The sequence below is a fragment of the Arvicanthis niloticus genome, chromosome 1 (genome assembly GCF_011762505.2).
Source record: "Arvicanthis niloticus isolate mArvNil1 chromosome 1, mArvNil1.pat.X, whole genome shotgun sequence".
Classification (NCBI taxonomy): domain Eukaryota; kingdom Metazoa; phylum Chordata; class Mammalia; order Rodentia; family Muridae; genus Arvicanthis; species Arvicanthis niloticus.
In genome coordinates, this window is record NC_047658.1 from 152,637,249 (window position 1) to 152,651,397 (window position 14,149).

At 43.8% G+C, this 14,149-nt stretch overlaps 1 protein-coding gene across 5 annotated transcripts in view; it reads left to right on the forward strand.

Moving 5' to 3' along the window:
• Gbf1 (golgi brefeldin A resistant guanine nucleotide exchange factor 1) overlaps positions 1–14,149 on the forward strand; it is a 133,371-nt gene that overhangs the window by 99,494 nt on the left and 19,728 nt on the right. For 2 of the 5 annotated variants that reach the window (XM_034501601.2, XM_034501622.2), the window contains exons 8-17: positions 679–733; positions 4,179–4,326; positions 4,648–4,871; positions 5,875–6,040; positions 6,769–6,980; positions 7,595–7,693; positions 12,269–12,463; positions 12,678–12,867; positions 13,094–13,234; positions 13,541–13,629. In XM_034501601.2, coding sequence (XP_034357492.1) covers positions 679–733; positions 4,179–4,326; positions 4,648–4,871; positions 5,875–6,040; positions 6,769–6,980; positions 7,595–7,693; positions 12,269–12,463; positions 12,678–12,867; positions 13,094–13,234; positions 13,541–13,629 — 1,519 coding nt within the window. Of the gene's footprint in view, positions 1–678; positions 734–1,434; positions 1,534–4,178; positions 4,327–4,647; positions 4,872–5,871; positions 6,041–6,768; positions 6,981–7,594; positions 7,694–12,268; positions 12,464–12,677; positions 12,868–13,093; positions 13,235–13,540; positions 13,630–14,149 lie in introns of all 5 variants that reach the window. The other 3 variants (XM_034501591.2, XM_034501611.2, XM_076923237.1) reach the window with 2 other exon arrangements.

Genomic DNA, 14,149 nt, shown 5'->3' on the forward strand with positions numbered 1-14,149 from the left:
GGTAACCAACAATTGTAAAAGCTGACTTATTGGCCTTTATCTTGGCTTGCCTTGGACTTCCTGATTTTAGCATTTAAAAGTTCCATATCCTGGCAGACCTTTTAGTCCCAGGGAAATTTTGATTTTTGATTTCCCTAAGAAGGACTCCCTCATTTGGAGCCAAGAAACCTTTTTGTCCTAGATTATATTCTATACTTCCTTTCTAAAGACACACTTGGGAAGAATTGAAGCAATGACTTTTAAACCAATGAGATTTCTTTCTGCTTTCAGGCTTAATCCCTATTATTTGTACATTAGGCTGTTCTTGGATTCTGCTACTGAGAGTTTCTTACTCCATGGACTTACTGCCTTTAAAACATCAACCTGCTTTTACCACTTTCTGTGCCTGACTATCTCTTGGTTTTCAGTGGTGCTCTTCAAGGATGAAAAGAACCTTCATACTCCAAGGGTGCTTCATCACCCTGTCCCAGTGACTCCTCTGTCTGTGTCTTACATATTCCAATTCCTATAGCTCTAAGGCTCTAAAGGGGATGAGATTAGCCCTTATGAGATTAGCTTCTCATAAGAGTAAACTAAGAGACAAGAATACTGTGTGCCAATATACCACTGCTGTAACAGGTCTAGAGAAGAACATTGTCATTATCCCCAGTGACAGTCATACTATTCTCTATCTTATAGGTTACCTCAGTTTAAAGAAGAACCCAAGAGCTATGTGGGAACCAACATGAAGAAGGTGGGGTCTGAAAGTTCATCTGCTGTCCCTTGTCCAAACCACCTTAACTTACGAACTTCAGTACGACTATTGCTTAGTAGCAAAGACATGCTTTCACTTAGATGGGTCTACTTGTAATCTACAAATAACTGTCACTCCTATAAGTCAGAAATATACCTCCCATGTACCTCTCCTTCCTCCACCTTTCCTCTCTAACCTACCTGTCTTTGTTGACCTACCACATATGCTAGTGAATCAGTCCTTAAGGAAACTGGACACAGCTTACCAAGCTAGGGTAAAGATACATGTTGACATAGATGAAAATCTGGCCATCCCATTTGGCTCAGTCTTGTCAGCAAGTAAGAGTCCTAGAGAGGCTGTGTCCCAAATCCCCTCCAATGCTGAATAAGACTGGGCTTGTGCTTGCCATAGTCTCTGTTGAAATCAAATCAAGCTGTACTCCAGACCAAAGGGTTCTCAGATTGCTAAGAAAAGAATGGTGATCAGGATGGCCTCCTTCTATCTATCTTGAGCTGAAACTCTGGACTTCTCAGACCTCTAATGGGGTTCTGCCCGTGGAAGTGACCCTTGACTATTTGGTGCATGCACCTGACCTGCCCTTGTTCCTTCCTGTTTATCCCCATTCCTGCTCTGTGCCCTGTTGGCGCCTGTCTGAGTTTATTTTACTCTGTTTAAATCATGCATTTGCCTGTCTTTCACAGATTTCTCCATGTCTCCTCAACACACTGGAGCTAAGTAGTGGGGAGCAGACCAAAGCCCCGAACCAGTTAGAGAGGGCACTACTCCTTAAGAATCTCAAGGTCTCTCTCCCTCTCCCTTCCTTTCCCCCTTTTGATTGATTGATTGATTTAAATGTTCTTTTTTTTATATATGTAACACTGGGTCCCAAATCTCTTGTTCAAAGCACACCTTACTCTATAACACAGCTTGGCTTTTGAAAGTTGCATGTGTTTATAGCTTTGCAGTACTGGGAATTCTCCTGGGATTTCTGGCTGCTTGGAAGCAGAGTGAAGTCTTGAACATCACAAAATGAGCCTAGAAAATGTGGGTTCTGCTGTCATCTTGTGGGGAGGCTTAAGACCCACCATTTCTAGGGAAACTACAGGGACCCCAAGCAAGATCTTTCTCCCCTCCCCTGTCTCAGAGCTGGAGTAGAGAGCACAGTCCTTGTGTAAATCTGTATACATGGCTATGTTGGTGATGGAAGGTCTTTCATCCTGTGAGAGGTTTTTTTTTGAGGGGGGAGTTGTTTTGTTTTGGGGTTTTTTGTTACGTAAAAAGGATCATTGCAAAGTTTAGACCTCTAGATTGATAGAAAGGAACTAGGGATCAGGACACTGGGAATTTTCTAGAATCAGCAAAGATACCCTCTGTCCTTTAACATTCAAAATATAGGTGAGTTTAAGGAAGGAATATGAGCTAAAGACCACCTGACCCTTGAGATACCCATGCCTTTGAAAGATAATAAAAGTAAGGGATAAAGGTTGTCTACATTATTCATCACAAGGATGTGCATGCCAGAGGTGTGATTGTGAGCATTTCTGTGACTGCAAATGAATTAACTCTGTGAACGAGTGTTCCCTAGCAAGGAGTCTCTGTCCTATTTGATTGCATTGTCTCTAATTTTTGTTTGCAGAGTTACCAATTTCAGCCGTCTTCAGTGACTAACCTGTATGTTGTCAGGACTATTAGCCTCAGACCTGCACTGCGTTTATAAAGCTACTGTTGTCTTTTGGAATGTAGACTTGTACAGATAAAGTGGTATAGGGTTCCATGGACACCTGCCGCCTACTATCCACCTTACAGCCTTACGACACAGCATGCAGCAACAGTGAAGCTTTCATGAAAACTGCCAGCCTTCAGGCTCCTGTACCAGTCAGAATTCCTTCTTCAGTCAGAAGGAATACTCACTGAAATAACCTAGTTGAATCTATATTTGCAGAACATAAAGTAGAAGATGGGAAATACTAGTCTGTATATGGAAAGAATGTCCGTTACTGACTGTCATTCTTAGTGCAGTGAGACTCCTACAGTGGAGCCTCCTGGAAAGGAGGGTTTCTTATAAACCTTTAGTTGTGTGGACTTTTGAAGCTTAGTGATGATGACCAATAAAGCCAAATGGTCCTTGTTTTCTTTCATTGGTCTTTTGGGTTTCTTGCCTTCTGTTTGGCTTGTGATCTTAGATCATTTTCTACCATGAACTCCAAGTTTACTTACTGACAAGAGCATCCTGGTTCCTGTTTAGTCACAGAAGCTCATGTTTAGGCATATGACTGCAGGTGTTTTGGAGATGAAAGAACAAGAATATGGATCCAATGAGAAGCTGGTATTGTGATAAAAACTGGAGAAAGGCTCAGTTTGGGGGGCCTCCTTTATTAGGAGAATAGTTGGGGAGGGAAGGAAGGGGGTAGGAAGGAAAGAAAGAAGGAAAGAAGGAAGAATGGATCTTAGGTGATCAGAGGGTATCAAAGCTTTGAGAGTAAGGGAGCTTGAAGAAGGAATTTTATCTCCAAATATCAGAAGAAATTGAATAGGTCCTTTTAAATTGTATCTAGTGGTGCTGGGATGTAACTCAGTTGCAAGAGTCTTTGCCTAGCATATACAAAACCCTGGGATTGAGCCCCAGTACCATGTAAGTGGAGTATGGGGGGCACACACCTGTAATCCCAGCTCTCGGGAAGAAGAAGCAGAATGCAAAGCTTAAGGTCATCCTTGGCTACATAGTGAGTTTGAGACATGCTCAGGGTACATGAAATAAAATAAATAAAGTGTATCTAGGAAGAACAACTGTAAGAAGAACAAGAGGTTTTATTGCTGTATCAAAATTGGGAGCAGCAGTATGGCACAGCCCTCCACTCTTAACTCTGCAAATAAATCGGTGTATCACTCTTTTCTCTAAAAAATTAACTTTGACCATCCATTTTAATGCAGAATTTCCAGAAAAAGAGTTGTCCTTATGGTCTAAGTCCCAGTCCATGCCTTAGTGGGAAAGCTTTGAATCTTGATAGGAAAGGGTAGGTGCTCATACCTAGACAAGAGCTGGAACTAGGAGCTGCCCAGCAGTTGACTGTGGAAGAAAGTCATCGCATGGGTCTGTAGTCTAAGGTTCTGGGCAAAGCCTGCCTTACCTTTTCAGCAAGAGACTCATGCATCATATACAGCACCGGGAACCCAGGAAGCAGAGTGATAAGTGTGACAGCTGGCTATATCGATGACTAGTCCAAATGCAAACGTTACCTTCCATGTGGAAGCCTCTGTGCCAATTCAAAAGGCTGTAAATGGAAAGGCATGCGGGTATGTTCTGATGGTCTAGATTATTTAATACTGATGTGGAATGTAAGATGTTTCCTAGATACCAGCAGACTGAGTAATGAGATATTTCTAGGAATAACATCTTAGTTTAAATACTCTTAGTCTAGATACTAATGACGTATGATATTTCCAGCTGAAAATGAGAGCAGGAGGCATGAGTGACTCATCCAAATGGAAGAAACAGAAAAGATCCCCTCGACCTCCACGTCATACAACCAAAGTCATCCCAGGTTCAGAGCTGCCCACCCCAAATGGAGCCACCTTATCCTCTAACCTTACTGGTGAGTGCCCTGGTTGCTTCTTATAAAAACACATAGGGAAGATCCTTTCTTTGTTCAGGGATTTAAAATGGAAAGCTGGTTAACTGAGGGGTTTTGGTCTTTCTGCAGAGAGCAGAAAGGGAAACTCCAAGTCAAATCAGACTATGATCATTTAATGTCCCTACATTAAACAACTTCAGTTCATTCACTTTTCATAGATTCTTACTACTCTAGAGGCATTTATATATGAGCATTCAGTCTAAGCAAGACCCTGGTACTGTAGAGGATGCATTACTCAAAAAGGCTCTCTTTGCCTTCAAGTTTGATTCTTTTCCTTGTCAGGTGGCATGCCCTTCATTGATGCACCCACATCCATCTCCTCTGCAAGTTCAGAAGCTGCCTCCACAGTGGTCAGTCCCTGTACAGATAGTGGCCTGGAATTATCCTCCCAGACTACCTCCAAGGAGGACCTCACTGACCTGGAGCAAGCTGGCTCCCCAAGGGAAACCACAACCACAGAGCCTGGGAGCAATGCGATTGGAGTTTCTGATCAGCTTGACCCTCAGGTAGGACTGATTTCTAAAGGCCCCTCTTGAGTTCTACAGGTCACTGTAAGAACTGGCTCATTCTTTTGGGGGTTTTGTACCTGAGCCTTGGCCAAGAAGGTTTGGCCAAGCATGGTGGTACATGTCTTTATTCCCATCACTTGGGAGGCATAGGCAGGTGGATCTCTGAGAGTTCAAGGCCAGCTTGGTCTACAGAGAGAGTCTCAAGGCAGCTAAAGTTGCATAGTGAAACCCTGTCTATTTAAAAAAAAAAAAAAAAAAAAAAAAAAAAAAAAAAAAAAAAAAAAAAAAAAAAAGATGAAGAAGAAGGGAGGTTGATAAAGGTAGTTCTTTCCTGTGTCTTAGTTAGGGTTTCCATCGCTGTGAAGAGACACCATGACCAAGGCAACTCTTATAAAGACAACATTAAATTGGGCTGCCTTACAGGTTTGGAGGTTCAGTCCATTATCAAGGTGGGCAACATGCAGCATCTAGGCAGGCATGGTGCTGGAGGAGCTCAGAGTTTTACATTTTATATAAGACAACCAAAAGACTCTCACAGGCAGCTAGAAGGAGGGTCTCAAATCCCACCCCACAGTGACCCACTTCCTCCAACAAGGCCACACCTAATAGTGCTACTCCCTGGGCCAAGCATATTCAAACCACTAAATCCTGTTTCCAAGAATTATTTTTGCTGACCATATGACATACACTACGACTAAAAAGGAGCTCATGAGATTTATCAATGTCAATATAGGTAGCATCTGAAAAAAGGGAGGAGGCGACTCTTACAGGAAGGTAATCATCTAAATCCTAAGCCTTGTGAGAGCTTTGCACCTGTAAAGTTCTGTCATCCTAGACAGTGGTTTCTCAGGTGGCCCTGGGCCATCTTATATTGATGTATAAATCAATGAGCTGTAGTCCATTGAAGACGGCTTGGAAGCTATAAACTTCAGGGGAATAAATTCTAAGTTGTTTTTGCCTCACTTTTGTTCGTATATCTGACTGCTGTTGGTCATAGCAGGAAGGGGCCCATGTAGAAAAGGCCCAGTCAGCATCGGTGGAATCTATCCCTGAAGTGTTAGAGGAGTGCACATCCCCTACTGACCACTCTGACTCTGCTTCTGTCCATGACATGGATTATGTCAATCCTCGGGGTGTGCGCTTTACCCAGTCCTCCCAGAAAGAAGGTAGGTACTCTCTAGAAGGCTCTGCCCATTCATGTACCCCATCCTACCAGAAATTCTGTCGGAGCCTAGAGCAGCTTGGATGAAGGCAACTATCACCTGTGAATCCATTTTCTAGACAGGAAATGGAATCAAGCTATAAAACTATTAGCGCACATAGAACTTTTCCCTAAATCATTCAGAGAGTTAGAGACTATAGGAGGAGACAGGGAATACAGTAAAGCTTAGGACTTTTAAGAAAAATCCTTGGTTCTGATTTCATCTATTAAGAGATAGGTAGTGGATCTTTTCCTTGGAAGAAATTAATTTCCTGAAATTGCCACAGATAAGGGCTGGAAGATGGCTCAGTGGGTGAGGTTGCTTCTCTGAAAGCATGAGGATTCCATGTAAAGAGCTAGGCATGGCTACATGTGCCTGTAATGCCATCATTGGGGTTTGCAGACATGTGGGTCTGGAGAGTTTGCTGAAACAATGAGTTTCCAGTCAGTGAGAGGCCTTTTTAAGGCAATAAAACAGAGCAGTAAGAGGAGGGCATCTGACATCCTTTGTGTCTTCCATATACACATGCTCAGGTGTATTTGCACACCATACCACACCTGCACATCCATGCACCAAACACATATAACACACAAACACAACACACAAGGTTTTGCCATGGATAACACAGATCCATATGTTATCAAACAGCTGGGGTCTGTCTTAATCTTCTTGTTCCCTCCCCACCTTTGCAGGCACAGCTTTGGTTCCTTATGGTCTTCCTTGTATCCGTGAGCTCTTCCGCTTTCTTATCTCTCTCACAAACCCACATGACCGCCATAACTCTGAGGTTATGATCCACATGGGACTGCATTTGCTGACAGTGGCTCTTGAGTCAGCCCCTGTGGCCCAGTGCCAGACCCTCTTGGGTCTCATCAAGGATGAAATGTGCCGACACTTATTCCAGGTAAGACTAGATTGCCCAGAGACCTTGGCTGTTTTTTGAGATTGAGAAGCCACTTAGAATACCATGACTAGTGCCCTTTCAGTTGGCCAGAAGCCACAGAAAAAGGCTTCCAGTAGCTCTCCAAGGACTTGAGGAAGGGATGGCTAAATCAAAACCCAGTTGTGGTGGTACTTCCCTGTAATGCAGCACTTGGGAGAGAGAGGCAGGAAGATAATCCAAGGTAATTTTCAGCTACGTGGTGAGATTGAGACCGGTCTGAGCTACATGAGCTCTTGTCTCAGAAAAACAAACAAAGACCAGCAAGATAGCTCAGTGGGTAAAAGAATGTACCGTCAAGCCTGACATGCTGGGTTTGATCCCTGGCACCTAGAAGATGGAGAGAGAGGGGAACATCTCCCTTGGGATGTACCTTTTCACGTGTGTCCCTGCTCCACTCCTACACACAAATAATAAATGTAAAATAAAACTTTTTAAAACAAATGACAAGAAAAAAAGAGTTCCCTAAGACTGCAGGTCTTCTGAAGCAGCCTCGCTAGTCTGCTCTCCTGTGTCTTTGTTGGTTGAATTATACTCGACCTCAGAAACCTCATGGCTTCTCACTCTCCGATCCCCAGCTACTCAGCGTAGAGCGACTGAACCTTTATGCTGCTTCCCTGCGAGTATGCTTCTTACTCTTTGAGAGCATGCGGGAACACCTCAAGTTCCAATTAGAGGTAAGTTTCTTGACCTTGGAAAGTAAAACGAAAACAGGAAACTACATGGCATTATCAAAGGGGCCAGCTCAGTGAATCATGCTTAAGATAGATTTTTATTTATTCTTCTCTCACACAGTACATCTCAACTACAGCTTCCCCTTCTTTCGTGCCTCCCAGTCCCCCCTCATCTCCTCTGTCCCCCAGATCCACTCTCCCCACCTTCCCACTCCCATCTCAGAAAGAGCAGGCCTCCCAGGGATATCAACTGAACATGATACAAGATACAATAAGACCAGGCACAAGGCTGGGTGAGGCAACCCACTAGGAGGAAAAGGGTCCCAAAAGCAGACTAAAGAGTCAGAGACACCCCCACTCTCACTGTCAGGAGTCCTTCCAAAATACTAAGCCAACAACCATATATGCAGAGGGTCTAGTACAGACCTATGTAGGCTTTATGATTGCCACTTCAGTCTCTGTGAGCCGCTGTGTGTCCTGCTGAGTTGATTGCAGAGGCCATGCTCTCCAGATATCCTCTACCGCTTTGGCTCCCACAGTTCCTCTTTCCCTCTTCCACTGCATTTCCCATCTCAGGGGAGGGACCCAGTAGAAAACCTGGGTTCTCTCCATCTATTTGGCTTTGGGGCTCTGTATCTGCTCCAAGCCAGAAGCAGCCTCTGATGAGAACTGTACTAGGTACCAATCAATGAGATCTATGTGTAGATTATCAGTAGGAGTCATTCCATTGACCTTTTTGGGGCGGGGCGGGGGGGGGGTGTTTAGTTCTACCATGGAACTATCCAGCCTCCAATTCCTAATCATCCAGGCAGTCTTAGGCATGGGCTCCCTCTCATGGGATGGGCCTCAAACAAGTCATTGATAGACCATTCCCACAAGTTCTGTGCCACCACTGCCCCTGCATATCTTGCAGGCAGGACAGATTGTAGGTGGAAGGTTTTGTGGCTGGGTTGGTATCCCAATCCTGCCACTAGAAGCCTTGCCTGGTTACAGAAGATGGACAGTTCAGGTTCTGTGTCCTCCATTACTAGGAGTCCTCTCTAGGGTCACTCTTGTAGATTCCAAGGAGGTTTTGCTACACTGGGTTTCCATATCACCACTACTACCCAGTGCGCTGCAGCTCCAGCCATCTCTCCCTGTACTGTCTCCCTCCATCTACCCCCACCTGATCCCTCCTATTCCCATTCCCATCTGCCCCCAGTCCACTCACAAACTATTTTTTTCTCAGAGAGATCCATTTGACCCTCCCTCACACACTCCTCCACCCCAGAGCCTTCTTTGTTACTTAGCCTCTCTGGGTCTGTGGATTACAGCATGATTATTGTTTATTTAACAGCTAATATTCACTTAGAAGTGAGTACTACATATTTGTCTTTCTGAGTTACCTCACTCAGAAAGATTTTTTCTAGTTTCATTCATTTGCCTGCAGATTTCATGCCATTGTTTTTAACAGCTGAGTAATACTCCATTGTGTAAGTGTACAACATTTTCTTCATCCATTCTTCAGTTGAGGGGCATCTAGGTTGTCTTCAGGTTCTGGCTATTACAAATAATGCTGCTATGCACATTGTTGAGCAGGTGTCCTAGGATGGAGAGTCCTTTGGAGATATGCCCAAAAGTGCTATACCTGGGTCTTGAGGTAGACAGTTCCCAGTTTTGATGTGTGGATTTAAGTCTGAGTCTTCAATTCAATTCCATGGACAACTGTCTATTTTTATGTGAATACTATGCAGTTTTTATTACTAGAGCCCTGGAGTACAGCTTAAATCAGTGATGGTAATAACTCTGAAGTTTTTTATTGTTTAGAATTGTTTTGGCTATCCTGAGTTTTTGTTTTCTCATATGAAGTTGAATATTGTTCTTTCAAGGTCTGTAAAGAATTGTGTTAGAATTTTGATTGGAATTTTGTTGAATCTTTAGATTGCTTTTCATAGGGTGCCATTTTTGCCGTGTTGACCCTACTTATTCGTGAGCATTCTTCAGGTTGTTTTCTTCAAAGTCTTTCACTTATCTGGTTAGAGTTACCCAAGAAATTTTATATTATTTGTGGCTATTGTAAAGGGTGTTGTTTCCCTGATTTCTTTTTTAGCCCATTTGTTGTTTATATATAGGACTTGGGGGTTTTTTGTTTGTTTCTTGGTTGGTTGGTTGGTTTTTGTTTTGTTTGTTTTAGTTAGTCTTGTATCCAGCCACTTTGCTGAAGGTGTTTTATCAACTGTAGGAATTCCCTGGTAGACTTTGGGGGGGGGGTCTTTCTCTTATAATCTTTAAATAATGCTACTTTGACTTCTTCCGTTCTAACTTGTATCCTCTTATCTCCAGTTGTCTTCTTGCGCTACCTACAACTTCAAGCACCATATTGAATAGATACAAAGAGAGTGGACAGCCTTGTCTTGTTCCTGATTTTAGTGGAACTGCTCTGAGTTTCCACTTAGTTTGTCGTTGGCTCTAGGCTTTTAATTATTTAAATAAAATAAATTGCCTTTATTATGTTCAGGTTTGTTCCTTGTTCCTTGTATCCTTGATCTCTTCAAGATTCTTAAAGGGGTGTTAGATTTTGTTGAAGGCTTTTTCAGCAACTGATGAATGACTGTGTGGTTTTTTTCTTTCTTTCTTTCAATTTGTTTATATGGTGGATTACATTGATTTTCATATGATGGACCATCCCTGAATCTCTGGGATGAAGTCTACTTGCTCATGGTGGATGATCTTTTTGATGTGTTCTTGGATTCAGTTTGCTAGTATTTTATTGTGTAGGAGAAGCTAAGGTGGGAGGAGTAAGGGAGGACGAGGAAAAGGAAGAAGAGGAGCTAGGAGAGGGAGGAGAGAGAGAGGAAAACATGGAGGCGGATGTTCACGTGTCTCCGCCAGTCAAAGGTAGTTGGTATATCTAGGTTGGGTATTGGGCTACACTTCTGATTGTATGGGCATCTTGTTATTGATCTTTACCAAATATATAAGCCTTTGGATAATCTAAGCATTAGAGTCTTACCTGTACCGAGCTCGTGTTGTTGGCAGGATGGTCTGGGCAATGCCCAGCCTTGTAGAGACAGTATGGAAGACTGGTAGAGCCATCTCCCATGCTGGCGTCTCGTGGGTGGCAGGCCTGGTATCTCTGGCTGGCCGTTTCTAGCTGCAGTGCCCACATGGCCTCCGGCCACTGAACATGGCGGCTGAGCTAGCCAGAGCCTCTGCAGCCTAGACAGTCGGCTTCTCTGGCAGGTTTTTTTAAATAATTACTACAACATTACTGAGTATTTCCTTCAACTGTTTTTTTCTTGGCTTTCTTTAAGGGATTTACCCCCCTCAATTTTTTTGTTTTGTCTTTTCCTCAATTTCTTTAAGAGATTTAATCATGTCCTCACTAAAGATCTTTATGGTCGCCATAAAGATAGTTTTAAGATCTTTTTCTTATGCTTCAGCTGTGTTGGAATACTCGGGGCTTGCTGTGGGAGGCTAGCTGTGTTCTGGTGGTGACATACTGCCTTGGCTGTTGTTGATTGCATTCCTATGCTTGTGTCTAGGCATCTGGGTTTGTGGTGATTATAGCTCTAGGTGCTGATTTCTAAGTTTGTCTTTGTTGGGTGAATGTTTTGTTCCTTGGTTTCTGTTTCCTCTCAGGTTTTCTGACCAGAGTGGCCTATTGTTGAGCAGGAGTCCCCACTAGAGTTGTGGGCTAGACTTCTGGCCACTAGCATGGTCTCTGGTCCAAGTGGAGGCTGGGACAAGAAGAAGTGGAGGACTGGGTAGAGGGTGGGAGGAGCACAGAGAAAGTTGGTGGGCAGGATCCAGGGACAGGCAGCCTACCTGGACTTCTGGTGGCTGGAACATCCTCTGGTTGAGCAAGGAGTCTCTGCCCACATTGGGAGCTGCAACACCATGTTGAGGAGGGGAAGGGTTATTGGGGATAGGGTAGGGGACTCTGAGAGAGTAGGGGAGGTGCACCAGTGGCTGGTCTGTCTCAAGATATAGATTTTTATGAGCTTCCTGTAGAAGGTATTTTTGGCCTCCATACTTTGTATCATTGCATAGCCTTCATAGAATAGTTAAGAGGATCCCAGACAAAAGTATTTGACTATAATATACAAGAGCCCATGACAGCATGACAACTGGGCATGACAGCTCATGCTAGCAATCCAAGCACTTAGAAGGCTGAGGCAGAGGATTGCTGTGAGTTGAAGGCCAGCGTGAGCTACCAAGCAAAACTTTCTCAAAAAAAGGGGTGGGGGAAGAATCCAAATACGAGGACTGGCAGATGATCTTAGCATGAATAGGACAGCTTTTCTATATAGGAGTTCTTATAAGTCAAACTAGCATTGCTGCTAAATTGCCAAAAGGAAGTCTGAATAAGACTAGGGTAGGCTTTATAGACAACACATTTTAAAAAGGAGAGTAGACAACTTCTTTGAGATGAAAATAGGAATAAGAGCCTTATGGGAAACAAAGAGGGGAATCTATTATTGAGGGGAGGGGATCTTTTGGTATCTCTTAATACCTGCCTCCTGTTCAATGTCGTTCCTATCCTATTTCCCCTTCATCTTTTCCTCAACCAAATGGCTATCGCTGGGTTGTTGACAGATGTACATCAAAAAGCTCATGGAGATCATCACTGTTGAAAACCCCAAGATGCCTTATGAGATGAAGGAGATGGCGCTGGAGGCTGTTGTGCAGCTCTGGCGCATCCCCAGCTTTGTCACCGAGCTCTACATCAACTACGACTGTGACTACTATTGCTCCAACCTCTTTGAAGACCTCACCAAGCTGCTGTCCAAGGTGCTGAGCACTCTCCCTGGCCTCTAGGAAGTGTCACGCAATCTTCCCATGGTAGCAGTGATGGTACAGAGAGTGGGGCACTGCAGAGGTGGGGACAGGAGTGAGGAGAGCATTTGTAAGGGGGATGAGAAATCATTAGTTGTTGGGTTTTTGGAAAAATAATCAGGTGAAGTATATTCCTACCTCAAGTCTAATGGGTCTGTTTACTTTCCAGAATGCCTTTCCTGTGTCTGGTCAGCTTTATACAACACACCTGCTGTCTCTTGATGCCCTGTTGACAGTTATTGACAGCACTGAGGCTCACTGTCAGGCCAAAGTCCTCAACACCCTCAACCAGCAGGAGAAGAAAGAGACGGCCAGACCTGGCTTTGAGGCAGTGGATAGCAACCCAGAAACTAACAAGTGTGAGAAAAGTGTCTTATATTGTTCTTTTTCTCATTTTCTTTTTTGTCTTTCCTTTTTCCCACTTCTCTTCCCTTGCCCTCCTTACTTCGTCTTGAATTTTTCCTATCAGGACTAGCTAGTGTCCTGTATAAGAACACACAGCTCTTTTTGGCTTGGGATTCAACCTCCTTTACAATACTGCTTGACTTCCTACCCATAAGTCTTCATATCTTTCCCTGTTATCAGCTGAGAGAGCAGCCAGTGATGGGAAAGCCACAGGCATGGCCTTAGATGCCCTAGGCCTCCATTTTCCAAGTGGAGGATGGTTGTCAACAGAACGTGGAAGGCCAGGGTGCAGTGATCTGGAAGAAGCTGGTGACTCTGGGGGTAGGTACCCAGTGTCCATGACTCTAAACTCCTTCAACTAGAGAGAGGGCTTAGAGAGAAGGAACATGGGGAGGTATGGGAAAACAGAGTGGCCTAAGACCATACCAGGAAGAGAGAGCCCTAGCAGCTCACCTTGTTTTAAACCCCAGAGAAAGGAAAGAAAACAATTAGAGCCCTAGAAGGTAGGATTTCTAGCAGGTAGGAGGCCAAAGACAAGAAAATGTATGAGATTGCTTCTTTTTGCTGGGAAGAACATCAATAACCGTACAAAGGTCTTATGTGTTTTTCCACCTCCTTCCATCCTAGCTGACAAAAAGTTCACCAGGAAGCCACCTCGATTTTCCTGTCTTCTGCCAGATCCACGGGAACTAATTGAAATTAAAAACAAAAAAAAGGTACATGCATCCATACATTCCCCCAGTGTGTTTAGTGACTGCCCACCCTTGTGTGGGTGTCCTCTGTAGAACTGGTCTATCTCAGAGGATGCACATGGGGTGGTTTTAGCGGCTCCTTATACAGCTTCCAAGATTAGTCTCTAGGTTTTTCTGGGACTGCACAGTTTCTCCCTCTCTTTGAAAAGCATTTCCTTACACCTGACCTGTGCTGTTGTTGGCCCCTGAGCAAAGCTACTTCAGCCAACAGCCAGATACTCCTAGCGGTGGTGACAAATGTACTGGAAGCTGCTGTCATTTTGGTCAGCAAAGGTTATTGATCATCTCCAGGTCCAGCATAGCGATTGGTAATAAAAGATATTGATATTTATTCTGGTACTTTAGTAAAGCCCAGATAATGGTTCGTTTATATTGGTTTTTGTTTCCTTCAGTTGGAAAGTCTAGGCGTTGTTGTCCTCCCTACTTTTTTCTATTGTCTTTCTTTCCCTTTCCCAGCAGCAGCAGCAGGTATCCACTGTAAATA